Below are 13,442 nucleotides of genomic sequence, written 5' to 3'. Positions count from 1 at the left end.
TTATCAACTCAGATCTTCTCACATCTGGATTTTGGAAGGTGTTTAGAAGTTTAGAGAGAAGTTTAGAGAGATTTTAGTAAGATAATCTACTTGAAACAATGAAAGTGAAGTGAGGGATAGAGCAAGGATTTTGAAGTGAAAGAGACATGCCCCCCCCCATCCCCAGTGGAAATAACGCCCTTGTATATATTAATCTAAACATCACTAGAGGGCAGCATCTTCCATACCGTGTCTGCTGATATTCTAAAAATGATAAATAATGTCTCAGTGCAACTCAGTGTGTTGATTGTGTGGTCAAGACGCAGAAAATATGGATGATAAAACCTTTGATTAAGTACCCACCTGCAGTGTTGACTGTCACAACTTCGCTGAATGGGCCCGTGCCCAGTTTGTTTTGTGCCAACACACTGAACTGGTACTCTGTCCCAGGCTCCAGCCCTGGCACCACCAACCAGGTCTGAGCACCAGAAACTGGCATCGAATGCCAGTCGTGAGGACCAAAGTCTGTTCTCTTTGACCTGACAACAGAAATGACACAGAAAAACTGAAAAATGATACATGATTTAAGGGTAAACCTGAGTAATGGTGAATAATGTAATTAGTCACAAGACAGTGTAGTTCAGTAGGTGGGTGCTGAAAATCTGCAGTAAATTTAACAGTCAGGCACCAAAAAACTTTTTTTTTTTACTTTATGGTCTTGCACCTGCCTACTTATCTGACATGCCTGCAATGTATGAAAGAGGACGGACCCTCAAGTCCTCCTGGCACAAGTCTTTTAGTTGTTCCTGCCTAAGGATCTAAGAGCAGCTGAAAGTGTTGATACCTTTAAACGTAAACTTAAACCCACCTATTTAACCTGGCTTTTGATTAGAATGTTTTTTGGCCATTATTTCTTATCTTTTCTTAATGTTTTAAACTATCTTACTCATTGTTATCTATTTTGTTTGTTATTCTCTTGTATCTGTTTTATTGTTTTATTATTACATTTTCATTTCAAATTTGTATTTCATTGCATTAGTCTCAAATTGTTTTACTGTTTACATTTCTGCTCTCTTATTATCAGCTTGTCAGTCATCTTTAAAGCACTTTGAGTTGCACTAACCTGTAAGAAAGGTGCTAATGTTTGATTGACTGATTGATAAAGTAAGTTAAACAAATTTTGGAAAAGTTGACTTTCATGTTAAAAATATCAGTGCTGTCAGCCAATATTCACTGTAACATTCAGTCATGAGTAATTCAGTGGCCGTACTGTAAACCAAAGTTGTCATTATTCTTTAAAAACTGGCTATAAATGCAACTGATTAGATTAAAATGTCCACAATGTGCACAAAAATGTCTAATAACCATGTGAAGTGTGTATTGTTTGGTCAATTCTATCTGTTTCAATGACACTAGTCAGCTTCACATTGAAAAGGGAACATTTTGTTCTTATTGGTGGTTTGCCAGAAGTAACGTAAGCCAATTCCTGACTACTTGAATGATCCACCCGGGAAATAATGTCACTTCAGAAACAAAGTCTTAACCTTAAATTCACTTGATTGATAAGTATGAATGTTAACCAACCTAATTCTTTTGTGCATTTTACCTATTAGAGTTATGGCCTTCTGTTACTGCAGCCATATAAACCACAAGTCACTGTTATTTTGTTGTGTTTACATCCACTAGGCTATAATGTGTTTGGCTCTACAATGTGAAATGTATTTAGTATATAATCATCTCTTACCAAGGTAATTACAGGGCTTTGACTCACAAATTTATAGTGTCAATTTGCTGCAGCATTGCATTAATTTTTACAGTCAAAAAATGTGTATCTGGTGGTACCTGGACAGATGTTTTACTAACATGCATCAACATTTTTTAAAAACGTTCTCTGCTCTCACAACTATCAGGTGCATATACCACATGTATGATGCTGAGTGAGATGTTACTGCAGTGACACTCCATTACTTTCCAAATACACACCATGAATTATGCACATGCACATCTACTAAATACCCCAGGAAATGTGCTGTCAAAACAACTCTGCTGTGAGCTTCTGATTGAATTTCATATTTTATCATCATCAATGAAGAAGGAGAGAAGAGAGGGGGAAAAAACCCTGCTGCTACTGTATGTCAAACTAGGCCAATAACCTCCACATAGTGTTTCCACATCTGCAGACTGCTGCCATTGATTTGAAGTTAAGTAAGAGCACTTACACTGGACCGTACCACACAGAGAACGTCTGTTCAAAGCCGCCATCATATCCTGGTTCCCAGGACACATTAGCAGAGGTTGTTGAGGGCAATACATGGATATTACCAGGAGCGTGTGGGCTGGTGCCTGAGTGGTTTATAAAGACAGACACAGAGAGAGGAAATACATTTAAAAGGGACAAGTACTATGTTACTTATCAGACATATAACTACTACTACAATTATAATTTCATATCACTTGCAGTAATGAAACTATAGATATCCTTTTAACATGCATAGTGTATTAACATTTTATTCACATAGCTGGTAATTTTAAGTCAGACTCTGAATCATATTGAGTTCAAGTCAAATAATGCATAAAAGTAAAGTCAAATGAGAAGCATTTTGTTGCTGTTTTCACCCCCAAAATGCTGCATCATGTGTCTGCCTGCTCTCTCGTGGATAATGTGATGCTTGCTGAGGTGGTGACCAGTGTAAGGTCAAGTTCAAGAGCAGCAATGCTGTCTGCAGCTCTGCTCATCCCACCCACCTAACAGCTGTGCTGTGTGGCCCGAAGCCCACTTACTTCTCACTGGGATAAAAGGGAGACCTGTGCGTGGTCTGAGGAGCACAGCTGTCTCCGCCGCCCTGTGACACCTGTCAGCTGAGGGCTGGTCACACGGAGGCAGGCTGAGCGCTGCCAGCTGTGCGACAGTATAACAACTCCATAAGCACTGGGGCAATGGGCTACTGGGGCAGACTTTGTGACTTACTCACAAAATCCAGACTTAAAGGAATAGCACCACTCAGAAATACGCTTATTCACTTTCTTGTCTAGGTTAGATGAAAAGATTCATACCACTCTCATATCTGTAAGCTAAATATGAAGCTACAGCCAGAAGACGTTTAGCTTAGCTTAGGAAGTAAGTAAGTAGCATAAAGCTACCTTAGTTTTTGTGCGGGTTAAACAAATCAGATATAACATGTTAATTAGTGAGCTTTAGAGGGCCTGGTAGGCCTTTACCTTTGGACACAGCCAGGCTAGCTGTTTTCCCCTGTTTCCAGTCTTTATGCTAAGCTAAGCTAACCGGCTGCAGCTTCATATTTATCATACAAGCATGAGAGTGGTATCAATCTTCTCATCTAACTCTAAACATATTTCCCAAAATGTTGAACTATTCCTTCACACACCTAAAGATACACATTTACAAGTTCTTCAGTGAAACACTATTGTAGTAAGAGCTTGTTTTTAAGGAATATTTAAGTCATGTAGTGCTCTTCCCTGTGCAAAAATGTAATAAAATTGGTCCTAATTTTGCACTCATACATCTGAAACATATACTGTATACAAAGCCATCTTTCTAGCATACAGGGGTTGAATATTTGATACTCAACAGATAGATTTTCAGTGGAGTATTCCTTTAAAAGCCTGGGCTAGAATCTGAAAGTACGGCACAAATCTAATAAATGTTTCCACAGGGAAGAGCAATGTGTGTACAGTGAGAGCAAAGAATGCCTGACAGCACAAGCCATCCCCCCCAAAACAAGACTTTTGTGCGATAAGGCTATCCTGCCAGTTCAGTGAGGCTGTGTTACAACTTTGTGCAAGGCATTTATCTACTCAAAATGGCTGCTATTACTGCTGTAAAGACATCGTCACAACTTTAGGAAGCAAAGGGCATAATCACTGCTACAATCTCAAATTGGATCAGAGAACACTACAGTTATAAAGGGTACTTAAAGGCAAATGCACCATGATTAGTTAAAATCTGAACCTTACAATTTGCATTAGAGGTATTAAAGGAGATTTTCTACAATGTTCAGTTTGAGGGCTTGTTGTAACACAACTTTTATAGACACAGATAATTTAACCAACAATGCAATCTTTGTGCATCTAGACCTTCATAGCCCTGTTTAAACTTCATAACCGTGCCTGCCTTTGTCGACACTTCAGTCAATCAATTTAAGAGCAAAAAGATGTCCTTGGTCGACTGACTCAACAGACAAAGGCTGTAGTGACAGTGTTTTAGCAGAGAGGTGGATACCACACTGTAGTTACAGATTCAGGCTTTAAATTAAGCTATTATAGATAAGATCTAATGAAATTTTAATGATGCCCAGGGGGAAATTGGGTAGAGGCAAGGTGTTTGAGGGATGAGGTCATGCAAATCACTCAAACCACACAGAACAGTGGGATCACAATGAACTCAAAATAACCATGAAAGGTAAGTTGGTTGAGGAAATTGAGCAAGCTCTGGTGAGCTGAGAGCACTGTGCAGATTGTTTGTACCAATAACTAGGATACGTGTGCTGGCAGTGATGCTCGTGACCACATTGGTGGCTACACACTCCCATTCTCCATGGTCCTCCTTGCTGAGGGACAGAAACTGTAAGCTGCCACTGGGTAGGATGTTGTGCTTACTCTTGCTTGGCTTCCCCACCTTAATTGGACATGGAAATGACAGCGACATGGTTAAATAGTGGTGAGCAAACAAATATTTCAGCACATAACAAGTAAAAACAAGTGCATTAGATGATTTATGTGTTCATCTACTGCACCTTTCTCCAGGTGATGGTTGGTATATCAGGGTCTCCAGAAGCAGCACAAGGGATAACTAGCTCTCTCCCAGCCTCCTGACGGTACTCCCCCCCAGGCCTCACATTAAAGTAAGGGGGATCCTGGATAAACACACAAACACCAGACCACCATGTAGACTTCTGGTGCAGATCAGTCTGCAGAAACTGAATAGCAGACAGAACCAAACATGAGCAGTGATGTACCTTTAGCACCAAAGTGGCAGGGGGGGACATGCCCATGGTACCCAGGGCGTTGTAAGGCACACAGGTGTAGGTGCCCAGGGAGTCTTCTGTGGCCTCCGCCACCCGGATACTTCCATCTGGCATCAGGCTCCAACCGGGGTACTACAAGATAAAGGGGGCATCTGATATGCTTGATTTCAGGGTTTTATCTGAATTCTCAGGGTACCGTCTTAATGTTTTTGAACAGCAGTGCAAAAATATTGTGTGACCTCAGTGACAGTAGAATAGATAGTGGATAAATAGAGCAACAGATAGAGATGAGCAGGTAGATACTGTGTCTAGGTGGCACATCTGAAAAGTTTGAAAATGACTGAAGTCTTTACACAGATAGGATAATACTGAAATGGTGCTGGACAACTGATCAATATCTCTGAATAAGCATAGGACAGTTTCAACTATCAGTGTGCTGTAACTGGCTTTAACAAAACAAAAACTGTCACACTGACAGTGGTGGCAGCAGTACATAGATTCTTTACTTAAGTAAAAGTAATACTATAATGTAAAATACTATATAATGTAATACTATAATGTAAAATACTTAATTACAAGTAAAAGTCTTGCATTCAAAATCCTACTTAAGTAAAAGTACAGAAGTATTATCAGTAAAATGTACTTAAAGTATCAAAAGTAAAAGTACTTGTTCCAAAGAAAAAAGGCCTGTGAGTCATGTGTTATAATAGAAGACATTATTAGACATTATTGTTAATACTGGTGCATTAATGTGTAAGTAGCCCTTTACTGTTGTAGCTGGTCGAGGTGGAGCTAGCTCCAGCTCAGGGTTCCCAACCTGGGGGTCAGGCCCATCCAAAGGGTCACAAGATAAATCTGAGGGGTCTTAAGATGATTAATGGAAGATGAAAGAAGAAAGAAGAAAAAACAAAGTTCTGCTACACAAGTTTGTATTAGTTTTTAGGGCTTTTCTTGATTCTTTATTTTTTTTGTGAAATATTTGATAATTTTACCTCTTTGTGCCACAAACAGTTTTTTTAAAATTAAACCATCTGAGAAGTTTAGAGGGGAAATTCTCTAAACTGCTAACAATTCATAAACATCTGAAACATGACAAGTTCCTCAACTAGACATAGCTTTTTTGTAAAGATCCACAACCCAAAAATCTTGGGAACATCTGGTTTAATAATGCATAGTACTTTATAAGCTGATCATATGTTTTTTGTCAGATAAATGTAGTTGAGTACAAAGTACAATATTTCCCCCTGAAATGTAGTGGAGTAAAAGAATAAAGTTGCATATAATAGAATCACTGATGCTAGCACTGCGTAGAATCATCACAGTTGAAAATTAACAATTTAATATATGCGTTAAGAGATCAGACTCTTGTCTTTTCCGTCACTGTGGTCTCTGTGATTTAAATTTTCTGTTAAATCTGCTGTTTGTGTATCAAGAATATATAAGAAATCTTGATGTAGCAAATCAAACTGAACATGTTAACATAATAAAATATAATGTTCAAGTTTTATCATCATCATAAATCTGATCACATCACTGTGAGGTTGGGCTGAGCCTCCTATCTGCTGATGCACCATACAGTACAGTACCTATTGTGAAATTAGGACCCTTTTTAAAGGGAGGCTAAACGAAGCCCTGAGGCAGACTAACCTTCTCCACTCTGAGAGGATAGCCGTCTTTCTCCCACTTCACTGATGTCACAGGTGGGTTGGCGTCCACTGGGCAGCGGATGATGCCAGGCAGTTTCCGTGGGACATAGATGACCGGGGGCATGTTGATCACTCGGGCAGGGTCTGGACATAAAGGAAAGGTCAGTGTTAGGGATTCTGGATACATAATAAATTATGCCTGAGTCAAATGTATGATATAATCTAATGTGTAAGGACTAGAAGTAAAAGCATGTTATCAACTTTCCTAATTTAGGAAATCACTCCTATCTCAGCCAAAGTTTGAGAAGCGCTGCAGAGGTGTCCTAACCTGTGTTCAGATGGCGTTCAGGAAGCGATATTCTGTGAGAGGAGAAATGTTTTTGGGAATGCTTGATGACAATGAACTTACTTTTTATCTTATACCCACCTGGTAATTTATTTTCTGACCTGTTTTATAGTGTATTGTATTATATTTTTTGCTAGTACTTTCTCCTGTGTGCACTGACATAAAGGCGAGCTGCTGTAACAAAGAGTTTCCCTTCGGGGATCAATAAAGTATTTCTGATTCTGATTCTGATTATTAAAAGATTGTTTAGACAATAATTTTTGAGACTGACTTTGAGCAGGATGCAGCGGAGAACACATGATCTCCCCACATCACACTATTTTTGGAACGTGGAAAAAACAGCATGTGCAACAATGATGATTCTGTCACAACCGAAAATTTTGGTAGTCATAAATCAAATTTTGATTGCGTTTTTGTGCCACATGATGCACAAGACGAGGATCCTCAGTGAGAATGGACTGTGTCACCTGCATAATGGATATCTCAACTTAATTACAACAGGTAAAATTTAATAAAGGGTCTTTTATCTAGTTAATTATTATTTTTTCATTTTAAATAATAACGGGGCAATAGTATTTCAGAGATGTGGTCATATCGTTACGGACGGTGCATTTCCCAAGACTGGGGCTGGGGGAAGCAGGGATAGAACCACAAACTTTCTGAGTGGTGGATGACCCGCTCTACCACTAAGCCACAGTCGCCCGTAGCGGAAGAGAAGTTTAAGCCACAGCCAAGTATTATTATTTTAATTTACATATAGACTATATTTATTCTAAAAGCCATGTGAGTAGCTTGCCAATGTTTTCTTACAGTCTAAATGGCATATTTGTAAATATTAATGAATTTTAATTAATTTTGTCATCATATTTTTGCATTTGTGATCTTGATAAGATACTATATTTGCCTATACACATGAAACCTACACATAAAAAAGTGGTGCTATTTTCAGCATTTTTATTTTTGTTTAATATTTCAAACCGCAACTGTCAGAAAACTACATGTCATTATAATTTCTACTTTGCAGCTCTGAGTGTCATACAACAGCGAGGAGAAGTTCTCTTTGCTGAAAGAAAGTGTAGGACGCTTAACAAATTACTCTCAAGTCTCAAGTATTTTTAGTCCTAGGTTAACTTTCAGCACAATTCCTGGGAGTGATTCTGAGATACTTGATAAATACAGGCCCAGAGTATGTTTTGCATGAAGCATCCAGGACACTGGTTTAATTATGGTCTGCTGTATTTGAGGCCAGTGATGAAATCAGTGCCTGCAGTGCTGTGAATCCCCTGGCTCTCTCTCATACTGTAGCACAGTAATCAATGACCAGCAGCAACTTGGGAGCAAATTAGCTCAACACACGAGGGCTGACGATGTAACGTCAGATGGCCAGGAGTGGAGTTTCTCTCTCATCGGTCAGAGCTGATGGAACAGGAAGGTCACCATTTCATTTAGGGGGAGCCGGATTCAAAAGAGACCAGGAAAAATGGAGGACGAGGCCGTCTCCATCTTTGTGCAAAGGAATGAGGCTGGAGTCAAAATAGATAATGATTCTATTATTAAAATCCACTAAGAACATGAAAACGGTCAGAGAGGCTCAGTTAAAATGACGAGGGGCGAACTGTGCTACCGCGCTGTCATGACAGACCTTGAAATTCAAGAAGGTTACTTTGCATTATAGTGGTATAGCCTCTAACACAAGCAGCCTCCATACTGCTGCTGCTGTTCCCTTCTCCTCACACAGCTCGCTGTACCGTCTCCCCGCCCCTCCCCCTCCACTTTGTTGCTATGGTAACACTCACACTGAACAGTCAGGTAGGCTGATGCCGAGGGCGAGATACCGAGGCTGTTGCTCGGACTGCAGGTGTATTTCCCAGCATCCTCCGGCTTGACCCGGAAGATGATAAGGGTGCCATCAATGAGAATGCGCACTCGGAGCTTCAGATCACTGCAAGAAGACACAGACGTTTTGTCAGACCGTGTTACACCAACAGGACAGAGCACACATCTATTTTTTTTTTTTTGCTGAATTACATCAAGGTGCCATAAGAGAGCAGCAGAGAGTCAAACAGCAGCCGGCTCTGAGAAGGATCGAAAGAACAGACAGTACAGAGCAGGACATTCAAATAAATCTGCTAATTGCCATAATCGCCCAAATGGTACATCCTTCATGTTTACCCCCTTGACACCATTTAAACACATTAATGATGGCGCTGCTGTCCTTGTCCACACAGAGAAATAATTCAACATTTTGTCATGCAACAGAATTGAAGCTCAATATGTCTTTAAATAAAATGGTTTCTAATACAACCCCCTTTTATTAAGGGCTTATACATTGTAACTAATGGCTTTATTAATGGGGATTACAGATCAGTTATAGGCCATTAATATGAATAACCTAAGCATTTATTAATGGATAACCAACATGCATAATTGCATTATTACTGGAAAGCAACGTTTCACAACTTCGTAACCCAACTGTTGTACCTATTAAATGCTTATAAATGATCTGTAAAGTATTAGTTAATGATTTATTGACAATTGACAAGATAAAATAAGATAATGTCATATACTACCTCATGCTTTTAGTGTGTTTTAGGATCTAGGATATATATGTATATACTATACTATACTATATAAGTGAACTGTGCAAATATTTGTGGGAAAGAAATTATGTGTGAACTATATGTGCAGTATATGTAACATACACACATTAAGTATAGATATGTTACTACTTCTTAAACTACTCCTCCGATAGTAATTACTTGCAAACCTTTATAGTCTCTCAAGTAAATCTTCCCTATCCTAAAAAAAAATCAAGACTGATGCCATGAAAGCTGTTTAAAATTAGATTGGACACTTCAGTGCACTTCCTCTGTGAAAGAAAAACTCCCATTCACTTGTTCTTCTTTCCCACTTGTTCTGTCTGTCACTCGCTCGCTGTAAAAAAAAACCTCTCAGACTCTAAAGACCTGCTCTGGGGAGCCCGCAGAGGTCCTGGCTATGCTTCAGATCATCACTGCATGAGAGGCATATGATGACACAAGGCCTGAGTCATGTGATATTGTCATCAGAGCGCACTAACTCGCCTGGCACTGTCCAGACAGACCCCCACCAGGCCCTCTCTTACTGCCTCTAGGGCCTCAGTAGGACAGGGCACTGGCACACACACACACACACACATATAGACACGCTCTCAAAATACAGCACAGGAAAGGGCTCAGAGACACACAATGTCACTGTCAAAAAGCTTCAAGGTAAAAACCTTATAAAGCCTGCATGTTGATGATTTAACTAATATGTTTCCCTACAGAGAGTTCCTGCAGCTACAGTACAGAAGTGAACTTGATCATAACTTTACTTCTTGAAGTAGACGTTGTCCTCTTCCCAGTACCAGGTGTAGGTCAGGTTGCCAGGATACGCCTCCGCTTGGCAGGTGAAGAGTGCATTCTGGGATATGTTGACAGTGACGTTTTCTGGTGGAGAGACGATGTATGGAGGCCCTGGGAGAAACAGAAACAAGTGTTTTAGTTTGTTGTGCACCTGTGACAGAACAGTCTACTATTTGAACCCTGCAATAAATAAGCTTTGAACACAAAACTAACATATTATTACCCTCTTCATGTTGATACCACAAATGTGTTAGCAAACAGAAGCTTATTCACACATGCAACATTAGCAATCATTCAGAGTCATGTGTCCGGCCACCTGGTGAATATAAGTCCAACATTCACTCTCTTTTTAGCTCCGTCTTTGGACTCCACCAACTCCTGAGGGAAATATCTGGCTCTTCAGCTGCTAAATTCTCCACTATGTTCACCAGCTAGTTGTTAACTGTGTCTGTCTGCTGTTTGGTGCTGAGCAGGTAGTGTACAGAGGGTTTTAGAGAATTTTCCACGAAAACAGCCCTGCTGTGTCCGAGAGCGGTGAGACTGAACCAAAACTGAAACAAGGTCGTGGGCCGTAAAACCAAAACAATGAGCTGAAAGACACTAAAAAGCTCCACAGAGCTGAGGGGAACTTCAGAGTCAAGTGATAATTATCTGAGTGACTCCTTTCACATTACACATAGTCATTTGATCAATTGTTATTATAAAAATACATTTTCTAGCCGCTTTAATGGTCCTATCCTGCCTTTAGGCAGCAACTACAAAAACTTTTTTTTCAATTGACTACACAGTTTTTTTTTTAAATTAAGAACCAAATGGTTGAAATGTTCATTTACCAAATCTTTGCCCACATCTGTCTCCATTAAAGTGAAATAGAATACTTTTTATTCACACATACGTGTTTTAACATTTAAAAGATGAATACACAACATAAAAAAGAACTATTGGTCATATAAAAATAACAAAAAGGCATATAATATGCAGTCCATTCTTTGTAAAACTAGATCAAACCTGCTCATCTCTTACAGTTTTTATGGTTTTCAAAAATTATAAGTATCACCCTGGATTTACCTCATCCAGTGGTGTATCCCATGACTGTACTTATATTTACACATTAAAAAATGTCAGACAAATTAAACTAAAATTTCAACAAATACACGATAGAATGATATCAGATTTTATCCTATTGACGATTACTAATCAGAAAACATATTCAGCTTTTCTTTTAAAAATCGCAGTGCACCCTGGGGATTTTTTTTAGGCTGACATTCTTTAAGTGCCAGAGATGGCTGACTCAAGTTAAGTACAACACATTTTCAACAAGATATCACAATTTACACTAGTGTCTATCAAATGGTGGAGAAGACCATTAAAAAGTAGCATTAAATCATAAAAAAATCCGATTTAACCATATGCAGGCCTACTCTGCTTCCACTTTGGGATTGTCGACATTTTTTTCAGTAACAGGGTGAGAAAGAGCACACACTATGTATTATTTACAATATATCACCACACTCCGATGTAAAATACATTGAGCAGGCAGCTATTGTAACCTTAATAGTAGTCAGTGTTGAAGCTTATGCATGCTTCACATTGTAACCTTTTCATCCCCCGAGGTACTCTAGGTTTGTTCCTAACTCTGAATAAAACAGCAGAAGCCATGAAAGGTAAGCTGTCTTTTATGAGTGGGCCCAGATACAAGCTTCCTGGTTATTTTCCTCTCAGCGTGCACAGCTTTATGCATCAGGTGGGACTACTGACGGCACTGTGCGGGCGTCTCACATAACAATTAAAAACAGATCATGGAAGTGAGAATCATGACTCCTCAGATATCTGCTTGTTATTGCTCTGGGTATGAGTCCTAATCATATCCCGCATTTTATTTCACAATGCTTTTCATGCCAATGTTCAACCAAACTCAAATATTTGTACCAAATATTTTTGTGGTTTTGTTATTACCACCTAATTGTGGTTTTCTATAGTTTTACTTAAGTATTTCATACATTTAAATAAGGATTTATGAAGTGAAACGTGACACTGTTTGTGCGCATCATTATTCTGGTATTTATATGACAGAGGTTAACAAGGTTATTGCAGTGACTGAGATATAAGCCTCAGCTTCACATATGGCAGGTGAGAGCTCTGTGAATAGGGGTGGACAAAATAACAGAAACATCTTACAACATACGTGCAATCAAATCAAGTAACCCTACAATAATAACAACTTTTATGGGTTAAATTATTCAAAGTCTTATAACTGAAATTTTATCCGTCTGTTTCTCAATTTTGCGATAGATGCAAAACTAAAGAAAGAACCCTGTTACATTTATTTTGGGAGTGTCCAGTGCTAGATTTATTTTGGTCTAATATTTTCAGCATGTTTTCCAATGTACATAAACAAACTATCCTTCCCCACAGAGACTTGGTTATTTTTGCTCGGAGAACAGACCCTATCACTTTTTTCTGGTAATACTGTAATTTTACTCACATAATATCATGACTCTTTTTCTCTCATAATATTACAACTTTATGTTCGAAGTAATATGAATTTTTATTCATGTAAAATTCTGACTTTAATCTTGAAATTTGAGATATTTTTTCCAGTGGCCGTAGTACTCATACAATAAAGGTATCCTTCTCATTGATTTACAACACTGCCTATACTGGTCCAATACACAAAGAAATATTAAGTGATAGCTAATACAATATGACTGTAAGGCAACAGCAGTTTACAGATTGATCAGAATTCATCATTAGGTTTGGTCATATTTTAGTTTTAATTTCAGGGCTCTTGTATAGTCTGCTTTATATTGTCAGGTGTTCTTCTATGCAGAAGCTGAATGTACAGGTAGTGATGTCCTGTTTTGCCTTTCACATGGAAAGTAAGAAGTCCACAACTGAACCACCGCTGCTGCAGTGTGTTGTGGTTGAAAGAACAGGTATTGTAGTATTAACAGGTCCACTGGAGGCCTGCAGACTTAATGCAGTTGCATCACACGCGCCACTGGTTACACTATTCACTCGGTTACAACACAGTGATTTTTTAATGTGTGTTTGCAGTGAGTGTGCACATACATTTACTATACTGGGAACAAAGAGGAGA

At 38.9% G+C, this 13,442-nt stretch overlaps 1 protein-coding gene across 5 annotated transcripts in view; it reads right to left on the bottom strand.

Moving 5' to 3' along the window:
* Window positions 1–13,442, bottom strand: part of igsf9ba (immunoglobulin superfamily, member 9Ba) — a 72,774-nt gene that overhangs the window by 17,359 nt on the left and 41,973 nt on the right. For all 5 annotated transcript variants that reach the window (XM_044202143.1, XM_044202145.1, XM_044202146.1 and 2 more), the window contains exons 6-13: window positions 10,312–10,453; window positions 8,753–8,898; window positions 6,612–6,754; window positions 4,956–5,096; window positions 4,734–4,853; window positions 4,465–4,615; window positions 2,199–2,322; window positions 343–518 (exon numbers count right to left, since the gene is read on the bottom strand). In XM_044202143.1, the coding sequence (XP_044058078.1) occupies window positions 343–518; window positions 2,199–2,322; window positions 4,465–4,615; window positions 4,734–4,853; window positions 4,956–5,096; window positions 6,612–6,754; window positions 8,753–8,898; window positions 10,312–10,453 (1,143 nt within the window). The remainder of the gene's footprint in view (window positions 1–342; window positions 519–2,198; window positions 2,323–4,464; window positions 4,616–4,733; window positions 4,854–4,955; window positions 5,097–6,611; window positions 6,755–8,752; window positions 8,899–10,311; window positions 10,454–13,442) is intronic.

The sequence above is a fragment of the Siniperca chuatsi genome, linkage group LG7, assembly GCF_020085105.1.
Source record: "Siniperca chuatsi isolate FFG_IHB_CAS linkage group LG7, ASM2008510v1, whole genome shotgun sequence".
In the NCBI taxonomy this organism is placed as follows: Eukaryota; Metazoa; Chordata; class Actinopteri; order Centrarchiformes; family Sinipercidae; genus Siniperca; species Siniperca chuatsi.
Note: the sequence above shows the minus strand (reverse complement) of the source record. Positions and strands in the feature narration are given on the sequence as shown.